General features: G+C 36.2%; 1 protein-coding gene across 5 annotated transcripts in view; it reads right to left on the reverse strand.

Moving 5' to 3' along the window:
- Positions 1-20,493, reverse strand: part of Spt-I (serine palmitoyltransferase subunit I) — a 275,614-nt gene that overhangs the window by 27,349 nt on the left and 227,772 nt on the right. For 4 of the 5 annotated variants that reach the window (XM_090381900.1, XM_090381899.1, XM_090381901.1 and 1 more), the window contains exons 13-14: positions 13,024-13,078; positions 1,151-1,265 (exon numbers count right to left, since the gene is read on the reverse strand). In XM_090381900.1, the coding sequence (XP_090238026.1) occupies positions 1,151-1,265; positions 13,024-13,078 (170 nt within the window). The remainder of the gene's footprint in view (positions 1-1,150; positions 1,266-13,023; positions 13,079-20,493) is intronic. The other variant, XM_090381903.1, reaches the window with a different exon arrangement.

Raw genomic sequence — 20,493 nt, forward strand, 5'->3', positions numbered from 1 at the left:
ATTGGAACTTCTGTATGTTGATTATTAAAAGCAGCACTACATATTATTTAGTTAAATAATACTACAGTCAATAAAATAATGCACAACCTTAAATATCTAAAAATATTTAGATATTTAAGGTAGTATATTAAATATTTAAAAATATTTAAAGTAGGGCATTATCAGAAATCATATCAGAAATTATGTCAATATGTATAGAATTATCATATAGAATTTATGTATATTAATAATTTATGTATATTAATTAAAGTAATTGTATATTTAATCTGTTGTCATAATGGAATCAGAGTAATATAAAAATTGTTAAATAAAATTTGATGATAAATTCTTCTCTGTATTATATTTTTTTGTCTTGCAGTTTTTCATTCTCCATTCCTCCCAAGGGCAGTTAGAGGCTTTGGTTTATGCTAACTTCAGAAACATTAGCCATGAGCCAAACTAAAATTATTAATATCATGTTTAATTGAATAAGATCGCCAAAAAGAGAATTCAATATTCAGAAAAATTCAAAGCCTCTTCTATAGCCAGTTTTGGAGCTAACTGACTCATCAGACAGTGTGTGTGTGTGTGGAGGAGGGTGGATCTCAATTAGAATTGAAATAAAACTCAGTTCCTCTACATAATTTATGAAATAAGCCAACTCAGCTCTACACTAGAGGTTTAATATTAACATACACTTATGTTCAATCTGAAACTTTTCTTTCACACATCTCTTGGCTGCTTGTTGCTAATTGAGGCCACATGTTCTCTGATGAGGAGCTAGTTAGCTCAAAGACTAGTAATAACATTTCCATTAAGTCTTGAATGAATAATGGTTAAGGTCTTTTTTTGATGTTATCAATTAAAAATGGTATTCATATATATATATATATATTTTTTTTTTAAATTCTTAATTTGACGCATGGATAAGAGTGTCTTTTCTGAAGTGAGCATAATCCAATGCCTATTGTCAATGGAGGTAACAAAAAGTCCCAACACAGTATGGGCAAAATATAATGGGGAGAAAATCATTTATCAAATTATAAACATTAAATATATCTAAAAGGGAGACATTCATATTGCTTACTTTTCAGTTTCTGCCTGAAATTAATTAAACCAGTAAAGAAAGACTTTATTAGCAACTGCTCAAGTTTACAAAGTTTTCACTTACATATTCAACTATTTTCTCTAACATACTTGTACATTTTTCTTTCTCCATTTGATGGGCAATGCACAGGTGTTTTACAGGAGATATATCCTCACCTTTAACAAGTAATTCTGGAATCCTAAAATTAGAAAGTTGTGTTCATTTTGTCATTTATAAGAAAATAAATTATCTAAAAATAATATTGGGAAGCTGTATAGTGGGAAGAGAGATCAGCGGGGAGAGGCAGTCTCCTGCTTACCCCTCTGCTCTTAGTATCACTAGATGTACTTTTCCTTCGAGTACAAATGTGATAAATGCAAAGTTTCTAAATAAAAAATCCAGTTCAGTCTAAAGATTCGACTCAGATCAGAATTACTGATTGCAAGAAGGGTGCAACTGGGCAGTTGGTTACTATGGAGATTTAATTAAGTTTAGCTTAACCACAATGCCAACTTTTGAATTTTTGAGTTGCTAGTGGTCATGTAACTGTAAGCAGAAGGGAGGGGGACAAAAAAAAAAAAAAAAACCCACAGATTTTTGGCCAAAACAATCTTTTTTTTTTCTAAAGAGCAGGAAACTTTTCAGAAAAAGCAGGTTCAGGTTTTTAAAAGTAGTAATCAAATACTCCAAACTGCAACAGAAATTAAATTTCACTGCCAGTACATACTTTTATATCAAAATACAGTCACAGGATTGTTTATCAGTATAATATGCTTTCAAAATTTTGCTTAAGTAGGATTTTTTGTCTGTGTATTTCTGGTTGGATCAGTCCAAAATGAAAAGTGCACAAGAAAGCATGAAATATAACAGATTATCCCAAATTACGATTGGAATTTTGGCAATTCATTGTAGCAGTGCTGAGAATATTCAGCTAGTTGAGGAAGAAAAGGGGAAAAAAATATGCTCTAGACAGTTGATGTTTAACTGACAGTTCTCTGTTAAACATCAACTGATTATTACTACTTTAAGAAAGATATTACTTCAGACTACCCTCTTTAGAAATGTTCTTGTCAAAGTTTTTATAATAATAGCATTGCTGTTTGACAATAGCTTCTAAGTTTTTTCTTTTTCCTTTTCTTCCTCGCCTAGCTGAATATTCTCTCACACTCAGCACTGCTACAATAAATTGCCAAAATGCCAAGCATAATTTGAGACAATCCGTTATATTTCATCCTTTCTTGTGCACTTTTTGTCAGTTTTCCAATCAGAGATCACTGTATATCAGTTCTTTCTTCTTTTGTAATAGTCTAGTAGGTTCTCACAGTGAAATTGACAGAACCAAACTACAAAATATCTATTCATCTTCAGTGATACTGAGTAGTACTGGATTCCCTCCCCCCCTTGTGAAATTGATTTATTCTAATTTAGTTCAAAGGGGCATTCACCATATATAATTATATTTAAATTTGTAATTAAATAATATTTAAGAAAAATTATCTAAGACATTAATTATTCAAGGTAGATAAATTTAAGAGAAGCAATTATCTAAGAAGGCATCTAAAGAATTATTTGCAAACAGCACATTTTTGACTATCATAAGGTAATATTACTTTGGTCTTAAGAATTCAAGGCAGAAAAAGCATTGGCTGCCAAACTAAGTCCACAATTTAGCAAATTTATTCAAAGTCATAGAGAGTCATTTAATATGCTTATGTTAATAAGCATATTAAATATTTCAGGCTGTAACAGTTCATCAAATAAATAATATCCTAGATGCCATGTTCCAGAAACACCTGGACTCAACCACCCCAGAACAAATATCATTCTGCCTAAGAAATAGTACCTACACAACAACTGATAGGAGAATCTCTTCACCAGGATCAAATTGGACATTGCAGTCACCAAACTAAGAAACAGGAAATCACCAGGTGCAGACTTACTAGAACTGGAAATCGTAAAAAAGGCAGCTGAGATATCCCAGAAAAAATATTAAACTTATTTAACCAGTGCCTAAAAGGAGGCTATTTCCCACACACTTGAAAAACGATAAAGCTTCGGCTCATCCTCAAAAATTCAACAAAGCGGCAGGATCTCCCAGAGTCCTACAGACCCATAGCGGAGATGGGAGAAATCCCAGGTGCCGTCTGACACGAACATACCTAGACCCATAGCCATACTGAGCAAACCTTCCATACTGAGCAAACCTTCTATGAAACCGGATAGAAACCCACTACTCAAATGCAGGACTTCAATCCTAAAATCAGTTCAGGTTCAGAAAAGGACATTCCACCGTAGATGCATTAGAAAATATTGTTAACGCTGCAACCACAACCAACCAAAAGTATTTCCTCATCATCGCAATAGATCTTGCCGGGGCGTTTGACACCCTCTGGTGGCCAAGCATCCTCAGCAGGCTCCGGGAGGCAACCTGCCAGCGAATCTATACAAATGCATCAGCACATACCTCTCAGACAGGTCAGTCAGTCACTATTCCATGCTGCTCCATATCATGATTGATACACAGAGGATGCCCACAGGGTTCCATTCTTGGCCTTCTTCTTTGGAATGTCATTTAGAGGCTTCCTAAATCAAGCCCCAGTCCTTATGGGTGATTCTTTGCAAGTCACCCATAAGGACTGGGGCTTAAGGAAAAGGACCCTCATCCTCTTCTATACAACAGTATTCCCACCAACCATTTCATACGCCTCTGGGGTCTGGTACCACAAAGCGACCACTACGGTCAACAGAAGAAAACTCGAGACGATACAAAGATATACCCTACTAATGATCTCCAGAGCCTGCAGGACAGCCAGTACTCATGCATTGCAGGTCCTTATGGGTGCCCTCCCACCTGGAACTGGAGAGTGTTCGTCGCAGACTCCTCCACCACCTCACCAAAGGAAAAACATCCACCTGTCTGAAAATACGCGATTGACTTAGCCAATGACCCTAAAATGGAAAAGAAGCAATCACACTGCATCACCAACAGACCTGGCAATCACGCTGAGAAAACTCAGTCAAAGGTGAAATCATTTGGAAATTTCTGCTCACAATTCAGACAGTATATCCAAAATACCCACACTGGCTTTCTCCAGGACTCCTGCTCACATACCTGCTCACTGGACACAGTGCAGTCAGCCACAAGTTATCAGGTTTCCAACTCAGTGACATTCCTGTGTGCCACTGCAACTAAACAGAAACATGGGAACACTTGATGTGTCACTGCCACTTGTATGAAGATCTATGCTGCTGGCTCATTACCGAAACTTGATTCACACTGCAAAACCAGGAACGCCTCATCCTGAAAGAAGACAGCTACAAAGTGCTGACAATTAAGAATTTTTCAAACGATTTAATGTATCTCCAGAAAAAAAAAGAAAAAGTTGTATTGGTTTGAGATCCCTTTGTTTTTGAAATTTCTTCATGTCCCGAAATTACCATTTAGTAAAAGGAAGATCTTGTCGACCTGCCGCTGACGAAGCATTATGTGCTCGTTTCAAAACTACTCATTTTCAAGACAACTTGTGAAAAATTTTGGATTTCTCTTCGAGATGAGTATCCAGAATTATTGAAAATGGCAATACAAATATTGCTACCTTTCAGGTCTACATATTTATGTGACTTTGGCTTCTCAAAACTAACATCTATAAACACAAAACAGCGTTCCAGACTTGATCCAGAAAATTAAATGAGATTATCAGCTTCAAACATGGATCAAATATTATCGGTTATCCAAGCTCATTCTTCTCATTAATTGTTTTATTTTGTAATCATTCACTTTTTTTTATTGTTTTGTAATCTTAACTGAAGAATAAGCATTTGATGTTGTTTTTGCTGTATTCAATTAAAATATTGTTTGTTGTTTGTTATTTGGTTTTTACGAGCGTTAGTAACTAAGGCCATATTGCTCCGGGGATATGCGGTGGTCATTCCCTGACCTTTCCGCATCCTCCGTATTTAGACCGGGGCTCAAACCCCGGTCTAATCAAGAAGCCTGTGATACGCACTGCTGCTCCTGTACACAGAGGCACCCAATTAAATTATTAAACAATAATTTTAATGTGTAAATTAAAATGAAACAATTTTTTTATTCCTTTCTCAGCAGTTGAATAAAATTTTCTACTACATAATTTATAAAATGCTATTTTTCCTTGATAAAAATCTGGTAATTCTACCTTGGGTTTTACATTGAAGGGTCATGTTAATTTTTTATTTAGTAAAGGGGGTCGCAATCGAAATAAGTTTGTGCGCCACTGCCCTAAATCATGAATGGCTACAAAATAAATTGGGCTTTTGGAAAACTAAGATGGGACAATGTCCCAGAAATGACATTCCACTGAGTGAAGAAACTGCAGAGCCTCTCTGTGCACCAGACTTATTGGCGATCTAAGCCAGCACCCTTGCCTGGCCCACTTTTTCTTCCCTTTCCCTGGTGCATGGGGGGTGACTTTCCTTCTGTCTCCTCCCCACCCACACTTTCTCTTCTGGTAGGGTATGGACATGCCCCACCAAATCTTGGAGTCACCCTCCCTATCAACTCCATTCTTCTGTCTATCACCCCCAGGCTTCAGTTTCCTCTGCCTTGCTCTACCTGCATGTAAGCGAAAGCCCTACACATTCAAATTACATTCGCCCACAAACAATTTTCAGCCTCTCAAATCCTAGCGCTACCTTCACATGATCACTTCTCGATGTTTTTTTTTTTTTTTTTTTTTTTTTAGGCCCTAGCCACTGAAATCTCAGGAAACTAGGTGGCAGGACCTGCCAGCGTAAAATACAAACTACTCGTTACCTGGTCTGCCTCCACGGGACGAAGTGCAGGCAACGTTGGGCCTCAGCAGAGGTCTGGTGGCTAAATGGCCAGAAGAACAATGGTACATGACATTACACACTACAATATCTATACACTTTTAAATCTCTGCCCTTTACAGCATACTCTATCAGATGACAATGTAAACTACGCTGAGATGGGGGGAATCCCATAGTGCCATTTTACCCCAAACAAAATTTACACTTTTCATAAGATCATATCACTTTGACAGCACAATATTAGAACTGCTCTTAATGCTTCTCTTTTTTTTGTACAAAACTGTTAGGGTAATGTTTGTCATGAACATTGTAGATGTTACTTATCAGTTCATCATCCATAAACTTGTTGTGAACATTCATGGTGCACTGTCTCTACTCATGTCTCATTGGTCTTTTATAATTGTGATAAACAAAGAAGGCAGCCTCTACTAATTTACTGAGATGGGAGGACAATGTTTTGGTTTGTATTTCTAGAGTACCTTGTAATATGAATTAGAGGAGTTGTCATATTGTACATTTTGTCATATTGTTTATTTTCTTTAAAAATAAAATCTTTTAATGAGTTTTCTAAACTTTCTTTCCTAACTTGAGGAGGGGATTTTTTTTTATTTAATTATTCTGTTTTTATTTAATATAATTCTGTTCAGTTACAGAATTAAAAAAAAAAAAAAATAACAATAATAAAAAAAAAATTTGTAATCAGCCACGACAAAATTGAAATCAAAAAAGTAAATTTTAGATGTAGGTTATCTGATGTTTGTTTTTTTGTTTGTTATTTGGTTTTTAGGAGCATTAGCAACTAAGGCCATACTGCTCTGTGAATATGCGGTGGTTATTCCCTGACCTTTCCGCATCCTCCGTATTTGGTGGTGACGGGTTCAAACCCCGGTCTAATCAAGAAGCGTGTGCTACGCACTGCTGCTCCTTCCCACCTGACTACGCGCGTGTGTGTGTGTGTGTGTATATACTGGTTCAGGGTGGTTCCCAGGCAAATGCCCATCTCCACCTAAATCATTTAAAACAGAAAATCTGTAAAGTGGACCTGATAAATAAAAAGATAGCTAAGAAATAAGAAGACAAAACATATTTTTGAAAAGAGAAGTAAAGTAAAAAAAAAAAAAAATTTTAAGTTAAGTTCATAATCTAAGCTAAGTTAAGTGTATAAACAAGAAATTTTGAATAGGAAAGAATAAAAGTAAATACAAGAGAGATGTTTGTGAGTGTAGTATATTGTTTATGTCAGGTCATTTTGCCATCAGAAAGCAGCTGAACTCTTCAACTGCAATCTGATGCCCGTCCCTGGCACGTGGAGCCAGACCTGGTTCTGTCTTTAAAAACTGAAGCGCCAAAGCGCAAGAGAGTGCTAGACTGTTGAGTGCCAGCTGTCCAGCCTTGGGCTGCCCAAACCCAAGACCTGAACAACAGCCGAACAAAAAAAAAAAAAAAAAACCACTTAACTGGTCCATGCCCAGGAGCCCCAGACCCGACCAAAAGCTTCCAGGTCTGAAGCTCCCAAGCCCTGATGCAATCAATAAAGATTCTGGTTGTAGACGGCCAATTCAATGTCCATGAGGTTTCGTATGATAGATCTTTTAGGGAACACAGCATTTGCATACTCTTGTAAGGCCTGAAAGTTGTTAACTCCTTGCACCAATCTATGTACATTATCTTCATTAAAATTAGCTATCTGTTTTCCCAAAGGACACCGTTCAGCATTATAATAAGGACAAGAGAACAAAATATGCTGCCAAGTCTCTGCCGCTCCACAAGAACACCATGGATCCAGCTCCCACCTGGCTACGGAGGCACCAGGGTTATCTGATGTGTTTCCCTTGTTATTCTTAGTAAAATTCTATACTAATTATGGTAAAAATAATCCTCTAGTTAGCAGTCTAATTCTACTGAACAAATTAAATATAGATCCATTTGTGAATATAAATAACTTTCTAATATTAGTCAATTTTAAAATAAACAATTTTGGCTTCACGGTATTTAAATCATAGACATTTTCTCAGAACATTTTATTCTGGAATGTTTGCAGATGATCTTGGAACTGTGCACTCGGTTTAGCTGTAAAAGAAATAATTTAATTTGCTCTGCTGCAAATATGAATTTTTATATTCATAAGCATTGTACACTTTTTTATTGTATTTTTTTTTGTAAATATTAATCTTATATAAATACACACCGATGAGCCAAAACATTATGACCACCTACCTAATATGATGTTGGTCCTCCATGTGCAGTCAAAACAGCTTGTACCTGGCAAGGCATGGACGCTACAAGATTTCTAAATGTGTCTTGTGGTATCTGGTACCAACACAAACCACAGATGCTTGATGGGATCAGGCGCCTCCGTAGCCAGGTGGGAAGGAGCAGCAGTGCGCAGCACACGCTTCTTGATTAGACCGGGGTTCGAGCCCGTCACCACCAAATACGGGGATGCGGAAAGGTCAGGGAATGACCACCGCATATCACGGAGCAATATGGCCTTAGTTGCTAATGCTCCTAAAAACCAAATAACAATAACAACAACAATAACTTGATGGGATTGATATCTGGGGAATTTGGAGGCCAGGGCAATACCTGGAAGTCTTCCTCATGTTCCGTGAACCAGTCTTGAACGATCTGGGCAATGTAGCATGGCACATTATCCTGCTGAAAGACAGCACCACCAGAGGGGAAGACCGTTGCCGTGAAAGGGTGCACCTGGTCAGCAATGTTTAGGTAGGTGGTAGCCACCAGAGTGCCTGGCACATGGATGACTGGACCCAGGGTATCACAGCAGAACCCAGGGTATCGCCCAAGGCATGACACCACTGCCACTGGCGTGTTTTCATCTCATGGTGCATCCAGGCGCATCACTTCCCCAGGTAAACAACATACACGTGCCTAGCCGTCCATATGGTGCAACAAAAAATGCGATTCATCGGACCAGATGACTTTCGTCCAATCTCTCAAGGTCCGGTTTCGATGCTTGCGTGCCCATTGTAAACGCTGTCGCCAGTGAACCATGGTTAGCATGGGCACTTGGAGTGGTTTTCAGCAGGGTTCAATGTACTGTGTGGTTGTGACACATCACTCCCATCACCAGTATTCCAATTACTGACAAGTTGCGCCACAGTCGACCTTCTGTTGCCACGTACCATCCGGGAGAGCCTTCAATCATCTTGAGCATCGATGAGCCGTGGTCGTCCAACACCTAGCTGGTGGTTCATGGGTTTCCTCCTCCTTGGACCACTTTCGGTAGGTACTAACCACGGCTGACCATGAGCACTCCACCAGCCGTGCCATTTTGGATATGCTCTGACCCAGTCTTCTGGTCATTACAATTTGGCCTTTGTCAGACTTGCTTAATGGTCATAATGCTTTGGCTCATCGGTGTACATTGTCACAGGAGTGTATGCTCTGTTCTGCATACGTTAAAACAAAAAAAAATCCAAAAAAAAAAAAAAACTTCCATTTGGTCTTCCCAAAGTATAAACAGAAAATTTATTTTATTTATTTGTGCTCTTTTTTTCACAGCAATTTACAAAAAAATATATAAATTTTAAAAAAAGGAAACATTCATAATACAATTTTATAAATTTTTCATAAATTGCTGTGCAAAAACAGGACACAATATATAAAATAAATTTTCTGATTATACTCTAGGAGATTGAGATTGAGAGAGTTCACGAGATTGAGAGAATACAATTAAAAAGAGCACCGTATTTAACAGTCATGGGCTTGAATCCTGATCAATAAAAGCACGTGTATTCTTCTTTAGATTAGAAATCCAGATGCAGGAAATTTTTGTTTGTTGCACTGATACTGTTTGCAAGGAATGGCAAGAATTAAATCCCTCCTGAGCTGCAACAGACTGAGACCAGATGATACTGTATAATTTATGCAGATTATTTAATTAGCCAAAACTACAACTGCCATTCATGGAGGGGAGAGGTGCATATCCCACCCACAATTTCTAACTCAAATTTCAAACTCTAGGGCTTATAGTTGTTGAATTTCATAGTAACTGTTTAGTAACATCTTCAAAACAGCTCACCTCTTTATTCTGCACATTTAAATTTTCATGTGTTAAATGGTTACATTAAAAGAAAGAAAGACTAATATGTTAAAACCATTAAAATGCTGTCTCCTTGAAGTACACTTCGCTGGCTGAAACTGGCCAACTGGAAAAAAAAAAACAAACCGAATGTGGTAACTTTCAAATAAATGTAATGGGAGAAGAGAACTGATCTTTTCTGGAAGCTCATTATCAATTGCCATATTACATAATGTGCACATGGAAGATAGGGGGTTTTTAACACGTTGACTGCCATTTCGGCCGGATATGTCTGACACCATTAGGTTTTTCAGGTGCCACACTGTACATATATTGCCGCCCACTGTTTCAGTGGGAGCTGTGTCAGCTGTATAGCACTGATGATTGCTGGAAATTTACATTATTTTTGAAAAGTGTGACCTCTGGTGATACGTGATGAAATTTTCATAGCTCTATGAGAAAAAAATCAGCGGGTAAATGCTCATTATTTAAAATTTCTTTATTATACGAATTTTACAATTACAAAATTATGTAGATTTATGGTGTTGTCCAAAACACTAAACACATGAAAGGCTCACAAATACAGTCTGGACAATAAGTAGAAACTCTTTTCCCTTTTCTGCTAGCAACCAATCTTCCTTCAGATTCTTTCAATTTTCTATAACAAAAAATGCACATTCTTCTAACTTTCATGTTGTTTGCGTCGAATTTTGTAGTTAGTATATGAGTATTACCACATTTTGGCTTTTCATGTTTTTCCGTTCTATATTTAGTAAATCTGTAACTATCTCTTCCCGAAAACTTCGTATCTTCATATTTTTATGTGTGGCACTCTTGTACACCATGCAGGCATTGACAAGCAATATACAAAGTATATATTCTGTTGCTAATTTGCAGTACCACTTTGTCTTCTTTCTTAGCATTGTGGCATATGAACCCATTTGGTCTGACAGATCAATGCCTGCTTTTCCTTTATTTTATGCTAGAATAGGAAGTGGTTTTTGTTTGGCTTCTTTTCGTCTTCCTTTACTGGCGGAGGGTACATCAACCATTTCTGGGGCATGCTTTGTTGCCAGTAGTCTCACATCTCGAGCATCTCGCCACTTTAGAACAATAATTCCATTTTTTTCTTCCTTGGCAATCATCTCCCCTTTATTTAGCTTTGAGTATTACTTCTTCAGGCATAAATTTTTTACAGGCTCATAATGTACCAACAACATGAGTTTTTTGATGAAGAAACGATAATGCCAGATGGCAGCCTGTATAAAAATTGTCTATGTACGAGGTACGACCTTCATTTAGAAGTCCTTCCGATAATTCTTTGCAGGCCTTTGCAGCTAAAACTATGGAGTTTCTATAATTTTCAGATTTACTTGAATAAATCTTACTCGATCAGGTATATCCTTCAGTGGAACATAACTTGAACAGCTTGATTCCATATCTGTGAGCTTTATTTGGTATATATTGTAGGAATATCAGCCTGCCTCACCAAAGAATAAGAGTTTCGCCAACGACATAATCTTGGCAGGGGAAAAATGTTTTCTGATATTTGAGCTGCAAAACATTTATCAAGATTTGTATCTTACTGAGTCTGTCCCCTGGAATGGCAGTTTCATTGTCTGAAAAGTGAATAAGGCATAACAACAATTCAAATCTGTTGTGAGACAATTTTTGTTACTAAGTTATTTTTATAGATAGGTTTGGTTGACCAGTAAGATGCAATACTGCCCAATTTTACTAGTCCCATCCACATAAGAATCCCAAAAAACTTTATCTCATTGGCAGTTGTTAGAACCCACTTTTTTAGACTACTCTTATGTGAAGCTCAGGTACTCTGAATTTTTTGTTTCTCTTACAATAAGATTTATGACTTCTTCATCAAAAAATAATGAAAACGCCTCAAGATGAGTAATATTTCTTGATATGGCTATTTGCGGTCCCGATTTGCCTGTAAAATCAAATCTTTTTTGGTATCTTTCGTATCCAGTCTTGAAGCACTTCTTCAATATTTTCTGGTATTTCAGTATCTCCTTCATTTGAAGAAATATCCCAGTCAGGATCTTTTACCGAATCATCAGAGTTGAAATCTTTTTCATCTTCAGAACTACTACTAAGATTTTCAGCAATTTCTCTCAGTTCCTCTTCTTTTAGTAATTTTCTTTTAGCCATTGCTTTTTAGAGATTTTTTATTATTTTTTTTTACAACACACTTGTACAAACTTGTGGAGAAACACACAACACAATATAATGAATACCGTGTGCTAACAAACTTGTTTCAACAAAATCTTTAACAATAATGGCAAACTTATTGCAACGTTTGTGAGTTTATTTTATTGCAGCATGCGCGTGTGCAATAAAAAATCACATATGACTTTCATATGTGTGCCATAATAGCGTCACATGTATGTAGCCAACATGGCTTCTCAAGAAATAAAGTAACTTACTGGACCATGTCAGCCAGATATATGTGGCACAAAAAAAAAAAAAAAAAGACTTTTTTTATTTACTAAACATTTTTTGGGCCAGGAGGAATTTTTTTCTTAAACTAGCTTAGAAGTCAACGTGTTAAATATTATGAAAAATCTCAATGAACGAAGAGCTTGTTTCTGATTGGCAAGCAGAGAGTTTGACTTTCTTGAAATACCAGACTATAAAAATCTACTACAGATTGGAAGTAGAAGTGCAGTATTTTTTTTGCATTAGGACCTGCATGTGGAGTACAGATTTTTTTTTACCATTAAAGTATGAAGGGAAGCATAATGCAAATGCTGGCTGGAATGAGTAGACTTCCTGTAAATGTGGGTATCCAGGGGCATACCTTGTTTCATAATAGTTAAATTCAAGAAATTAATACTTTTATTTTTCAAATGAATCTATTATATTGCAAGGTATGGTGTGCTTGTTTGTAATGAGCAGCAAGAATTGAAATTTATACTATTAACGTGTCTGCAAAAATACAAAACAAATAGAAAACAACCATACATCCCATCTAACAAACAATATAGTGGAATTAGTAAAGAATGAACTACTTACAATAATCAACAGAAAATATAATGAGGGGATGGGAGGGGAGTTTAAAAGACATTTCTAACAACTATATTACCTCTGTAACTTCTGGTGAATGATTCTAGCATTCTCCCTTAAACAGGTTAGAAGCCCTGAAATAATATAAAAAGATGTACCATAAAAAGTATGCTATAACTGGAATTATATAATATTTGATTGATTAAATGTAAAATAAAATCCATTTCAAGATGCCTAAAAGCTATTCATATATTAATGTTATTTGTTTGTTATTTGGCTTTTAGGAGCATTGGCAACTAAGGTCATATTGCTCCGGGAATATGCGGTAGTCATTCCCTGACCTTTCCGCATCCTCCGTATTTGGTGGTGACGGGCTTGAACCCCAGTCTAATCAAGAAGCGTGTGTTACGCACTGCTGCTCCTTCCCACCTGGCTACGGAGGCACCCATACATTAATGAACAGAATTAAGGTAACACTCACAAAGCAAAAGCATAAGTAGTTTATTATCTCACCACAATTTGGAAGCAGAAATGATAGAAATACAGGAAAGTTGCATAGTAAGGGGCACAAATGCAAGTTCAAAATGGTCACTTCTGAAATATCCATGGAAAAAACATTCAACAATTCTAGTGCAGCTTCACATTTTGGTATACCTTTTGAGAAAACATTCTTTTTTCTTTAATTTGTAAAGAAAAATATTTTTCTTTAACAATTAATTTTCTTTAAAATTTTTTAAATAACAAATGTTTTCTTTAAATGTTAAAGAAAAATCCATATACACATAGATTCCATTTTATTTATTGGAAAGCAAAAATTTATTGCTAAATGTTCATATTGAAAATGCAAGTCATAAAATTCTCAAATAATTATTAACACTAGTAAATACAAGATCTAGAATGTGAGATTTTCTAGTATAAATTCTGATTATTTGACTTAGACTATTTAACAGTTTCAAATATCATTAATATTTTTTCCTAATTTCTGAACAAAGGGGAAGATTGAAGTCATCAAATAGAATACATCCTTAACATTCACATCCTGCATAACCTAGGAAACAATATAGCAATAGGAGTTAGCATTTGACAAAAGACTCATCATTAAGTCCACACAGTAGATCTCAAATTTGCATTCAATTAAGATAATATCATATTTTTCAGCATCCTATTTTAAAACTTTCATGACATTCCAGCAAGATTTATATAAATTTATCCCATTCCTGTCTCCTAGAGGTTGCCGTAGCCTAGTGGTCAGGCGCGCGCGGGTGCATAAGTAAACGTGTCTTGAGTGACCGGGTTTCAAGCCCATAACTACTGAATATGGTCTGTTTCTTGTATTCTATCTACCTTGTGAACTCCTCTGACCGTTTGGTTGTCCCGGAGTATAAACAGAAAAATTTAATTTTTTTAGTTTTCTTGAATTTAAGATAATAGGAATATACCATAATTAAAGGAAACAACCTCCTGCAAATTCTCATTTATCCGTGTTTCAGTCAGGCACATAAAACTGAATTGCTTTAGTCCAGTAAGTCCTCAATATGACTAAGTGTACTGTTTAAACTGCTAATATTTTGTACAAAGAAAAGCTGTTGAAAATAATAATTTTCTAAACATGTTTCAGGTAAACATATTTTTTTACCTCTTTTCTCACAAAGAGATCTAAACTGGATATGTAGTAGTAATAATAGAGGCATGTGATGCAAGAAAGCAAGTTTATGTTCCATCAAGGAAAAAAAAAACCCCGACCATTTCAGACCATTTCCTCTAAAAGTTTTTCCAGTTCCGCTTGAATTTATTTAATCTATCAACTTCCACAATGACAGATAGAAGTTTGTTCCAGCAATTAACTACCCGCTGGCTAAAGGAAAATTTCTGCACATCTATTCTACAACTGTCTCTCCTCAATTTGAATCTATGCCCCCTCAGGTTCGTAATCTGAGCAAGAACCCATCAGAATTGAGCTTGCTCAACTCATTCAAGGCCTTATTCGCCTCGACCAAATAACCTTGCAGGTGAAGTCTCCAGACGCTGCAATTTGCAGAATTTAAGCCTTTCTTGGTAAGAGCATCCTTCTTTTCTGTCACCAATCTTGTAGCCCTTCTCTGTACTTGCTCAAGCAAATCTACATCCTTCCTAAAATGAGGCCTCAAGACCTGCACACAGTACTCAAGGTGTGGTCTGACCATTGCCTTATACAAAGGGATAACCACCTACTTATCCCTACCAGCAAAATTCCTGTATATCATTGACAATATCCCATGACCTGCTCTGGCAGTCTGTCTGCACTGGCAGAAAATTTTATATCTGATTGCACAATTACTCCCAGATCTCTTTCATTTTCTACTATCCTAAGTGTAGTACCATACAGCTGGTACATTTCTCTGGGGTTACTTCTACCCACAATGCAGTTGCCACTTCTCAGCCCATTTGCCCAAATTTTCTAGATCCTGTTGCAGTAGCACACTACCATTACTGTCATTAACAACCCTGCTAACCTTTGTATGACCTGCAAACTTGGACATTAAGTCTGATATAACTTCATCAATATCATTGATAAATATACAACACAACAGTGGGTCCAACAGCAAAACCTGGGGGACTCCACTAATAACATTAGTCCATGAAGAGCAGCATCCATTGATTATCACTCGTCTTTTCCCACTCAACCACCATTTTATCCATTGTAGCAATTTGCCCTTAATGCCACACTGCTCCAATTCGTACAGTAGTCTTCCATGCACAACAGTATGAAAAGCTTTCCTGAAATCCAAGAATATAATATCAGAATTATTTTTTGCATCCAGTTCCTTTGTAACCACATCATAGTATCCAATCAAATTTTTCACACAATGCTCATGTTGTGTCTGAATTTATTACTGCAGTCTTATTTAGGTGATCCTGCAATGCTTCTTTAACCAGTGACTCTATTTTCCTGGGAAAAGAAGTTAAATTAAAAGGTTTGATCCCCCTTTGTGAATTGGAGATACATTTGCACTTCTCCAGTCTGTGGGGACCTTCCCTGAATCCAAGGATGCTCCATAATTATAGATAAGGTTTTGCTCACTCCTTTGCCACCTCCTTTAATATAACTGGATAGATTTCTTCCACCCCAGGTGCCTTTCTTATGTTGAACTTCAACAATTTCTCTTCCACATTGCTCTCAGTTATTACAAAATCATTAAGCTCCCAGTTAGAGTTTAATAAGCTTCTGTCTTCCACTTCCCTAGTCTTTGTTGACTTTGTAACTTTTATGGCTATATCATAAACCTTGGTTTTCTTGATTTTTCCAAGATCTTTTTCTAGCACAATTCTATAATTCGATTAACTGTATTTTTTTTAGTGATGATTCCTTACATGACACTGGTCTTAATGGTAGAAAGTAAAGTAAGGCATTTGTTGACAGGATAGAGATGCCTTGTACAAAACATTGTAACATGCTTTAATATAAATACAATATACTTCATAACACATGAACACAGCTACTACATCAATACTAATTACACAGAAATGGCAAAAAAAAAAAAAAAAAAAAAACCTTGTGATATTCTCAAAATTTCAGCTTATACTGGAAAGCAGACTGCTAGGAGCATAATTTTCTACTGACAAGACAATCCTAGTAAAAGCTAGAGAAAACATTTATTTAATTGTTCACAAGTTTTTCAGTATAATATAACAAGAAGAGGCTAAATAAATAAACCTGATACATTTTGCTTTATTTGTACTAGATTTTTATAAAAAGAAGGGAGGAAAAATAACTGAAAATTTCTTAAAAGGTATAATGTTTGCACTTCAGAATAAAAAGTGGTAATTAAAACATGAGGTCTAATCAAAAACACTAAAACTAATTATTACAAAAGAGGCAGTGGAGCCAGAGGGCCAAGATAACCAGTAAGCATATAGGAGAGATCACTAGTTTGATGTTTAGATGTCTTTTGGCCTTTGGAATAATAAAGGCAAAAATGGCATAAAAATCCTCCAAATATTAACTTTTTTTTTTTTTTTTGTTATTCCCATAAACGAAGGGAATAGATTTATAAATCTGTTTCCTTCATTTATGGGAATAGATTTATATAAGCAGCAGAAAAAGTATCTTGTCAACTGCCCTTAAATATAGCATAACAAATCAGCTATACGTTTTATCAAAAACGACTAGGATAAAATGGGGGCAAGTGTTCATCCAACTACAATTTTTAGCATTACAGCTGGATGTTTAGGTAGCCATGACATGTCTAGTTTTGAGTACTAAGAAGTTAAATATTTAGAGCATTTCAGTCATAACTTGCATTACTAATTTTCTTATTTCTGTTGTTCAAAAACTATCTTGTAATGCATTTTTCCCCACTACTTTAGCAGTCCCCCCCCCCCACACACACAACTGCAAGGAATATAAATAAACCTTTATATATTTTTTCTCTAGCTCTGCCTTCTATCTCTTCACTAACAGATTTTACATATTCTAACAACACTAACTTTCGTACTTTGTTATTCTTACAGCCAATCAGTAAAAATAAAGTTCATTCTGTGTTTATATTTCTTTGGCTTAAGGACGGCAGATAGGAAAATAAAACAAAATCATATATATTGATAGAGAATTCCCACTATACTATTAGGATAAGTTGATATTAGAATTTTAATTTTCATTGCTATAATAGGAAAGAACTGTTTTTAAAAGATTATTTTTTACAAAGGCCACTGTTTCAGAACAGGAGTGAATGAATAATTGTGCCCATTTATTCAAGAAGCCTTCTCTTCTTGAATAAATTTTGAAGAAGTGTGGTATAGAGCTCCAATCATTTTGGTACTGCAGTCCTTTTGTAAAAGGAACAGTGAATTTCAATATTCACAGTTTTGTAATATTACATTAAACAGCATGAATGTGCTTTTCAGCAAATTAGGGGCTGGGCACCTCATTGCCGGTTCCCCTAATCACGATGTGGAAATACAGTGGATTCTGGTTATTTGGGCCACCGGTTAATCGGGGCAGCCATTTATTTGGGGCAAATCTTAAAAAACAGAAACCAATCGAGAAAATAGCCAGGGTTTACTTCGCTTAATTGGGACAGCATGCTGTTTAATTGGGGCAGGAGACTGCAGCACTGGAGATTACCCTATGATTGTCTCCAACCATACCGCGTGGTTCGGGCAGATTTCTGGAGGTCACAACCCTAAAACAATAAAAACAATTAGCAGTCACCTGTTTATTGGGCTTTTCTATTAGTGAAATCTATCATAAACAGACAGTAAACTCGATTTTACTGAATTTGCGATAATACCAACAGCTGGAATTCTGTGGGTTATTATGGTGAAATGTGTTTACACTTCCATGGAATCTTCAATCATTTAAAAAAATTAATTTTCAGATCTTCTCTTCATTCCTATTTTTAAAGCTTTGTAACTCGTTACTCCGTTCTCACTTGTCTCACTTGCGCGTATCGTGTTACTTGCAATTTGTGTGTGCCGTGTTCTTTGTTATTGATTGCTTATCTTTTTACTGTTTTAAATTTTAACCCCAACCCACAAATGTCAGTGAACAGAAATGTCAACTAGTTCGTATGTACATATTACAGTACGTATTAATTATTCCGATTATCATGTATATTCTTCTGATTTTAACGAATCATTTAATTTTTTAATTGGTAAAGTAATAACGGGTAAATTTGTGCTTAATATAGCTTTACTTTTATAGCCTGTGGATAATATTCCTCCTATTTTTTCTAATTAGAATTTCTGTTTAATAGAATTAAAATTCAATTCACAAACGTGATGACAATGACCGGCGCTTACTACACATCGTATAGTGAACGGGACTTTACTATGGTAAGTTTGTCGTAACGTGATTTGATTGTACAGTGAATCAATTGTAAAGGGGAGGAGAGTACATTGTATTTTTAACTATTTACGTGAAACTTCGGATTATTGGGGCAGCCTATTAATCGGGCCAAAATGCACTATTCCCGATGTGTCCCAAATAACCGGAATGGACTGTATTAGCATTAGTAATGGTCTAGTTCTTTGAATTTATTTAAGCTATAAACTTCTAAGATAACAGATGGAAGTTTGTTCAAGCAATCAAAAACCTGCAGCCTAGAAGCAAACTTCCGTACATCTATTCTGCAACCATCCTTCTTCAATTTGAATTTGTGCTTCATGTGTGTAGTCTGAGCAAGAGGAAGAATTCCATCAGCATTCAGCTTGCTCAATCCATTCAAAGCCTTAAACACCTCAAATAGATAACCTCGCAGGTGCCTAGTCTCCAGGCATTGAAATTTGCATAACTGAAGCCTTTCCTGATAAGAGCACCCCTTTGTTTCCCTCACCAATCTAATTGCACTCCTCTGTACTAATTCCAACATCTCTACATCCTTCCTAAAATGAAACCTCCAGACCAGTATGCAGTACTCAAGTTGTGGCATGACTATTGTCTTATACAATGAAATATTCACCTCCTTATCCCCGCTAGCAAAATTCCTGTATATAAGTGAGAAAACTCCATGTGCTGTAGTGGCAGCCTGTCTGAACTGTCAACTCTTACACTATCTAGTAACCTTCAATCTGATCAACCATTAGCAGTATGGATTCCATCAGTGTTGAACCACTGGCGATATTCTGGCTTCTGTTACCCATCTATGGACAAATTCAATGGAAAAGTTTGGTAAAACTCAAGCAGTTGCTCTTGACATTTCAAAGACTTTTGAATGTGTCTTGCACAAAGGTCTCCTAAATAAGCTTCCAAACTTATGGTTTGTCAACTGTTTTTTGTAATTGGGTATTCAGTTTTCTCTGTGACCACTCACTGAGGGCGATGGTAGTTGGCTCTCTGTCTTCTAACTTCCCCACTAATTTGCATAACTGAGGTTCAGTTCTTTCTCCCACTCTTCCTTTTGTATATTAATGACCTTATTCCACTGCCTGGAAATCCTATCCATAGTTTTGCTGATGATAGCACGTTGCATTTCACCTTCCAGTTTGTGAAACCTTGCTCTGCAAAAACAGCTTCAACTTTTCGAATATCTACTACCAATTCCTTAAATGCTGATCTCCAAATAATTCTCCAGTGGGGCAAAGACAACTTAGTTGATTTCAATCTTTCTAAAACTCAGTTCTGTCTTATATCTCACAAAAAGGATCCTTCTGCTCCTATGCTTATCTTCGATGACACTGATTTCCAGGCGAGATTCTATATCTCTATTGAGGACTACCCTGACTTCAAATCTCTCTTGGCATAAGCACATATATACTTGCATGTTCACCAATGATAGGCGTATAGTAAATAAATTTGATGAATTTGAAGTGCAAGTGAAGATCTCAAAGGCAGATCAAAGTGTCACACTGAAATTGTCATACTTCCTATCCTGTCTATCCTTTCTGTACAATGTGTACAGAAAGGATAGACAGGATAGGAAGTGAGGAGTTATGCTGTTAGTTAAGAAACACAAAATCTAAGGAAGTGCATGCAGTTGACATCGATCGTCAGTGCAATGTTGAGCCAGTTTGGTGTGATGTAAGAACTAGGAAAACAAAAATGAGAGTAGATATGTGTGTGTGTGTGTGT

This window comes from Mastigoproctus giganteus, chromosome 9 (genome assembly GCF_048544385.1).
Source record: "Mastigoproctus giganteus isolate SK-2022 chromosome 9, ASM4854438v1, whole genome shotgun sequence".
NCBI lineage: Eukaryota > Metazoa > Arthropoda > Arachnida > Uropygi > Thelyphonidae > Mastigoproctus > Mastigoproctus giganteus.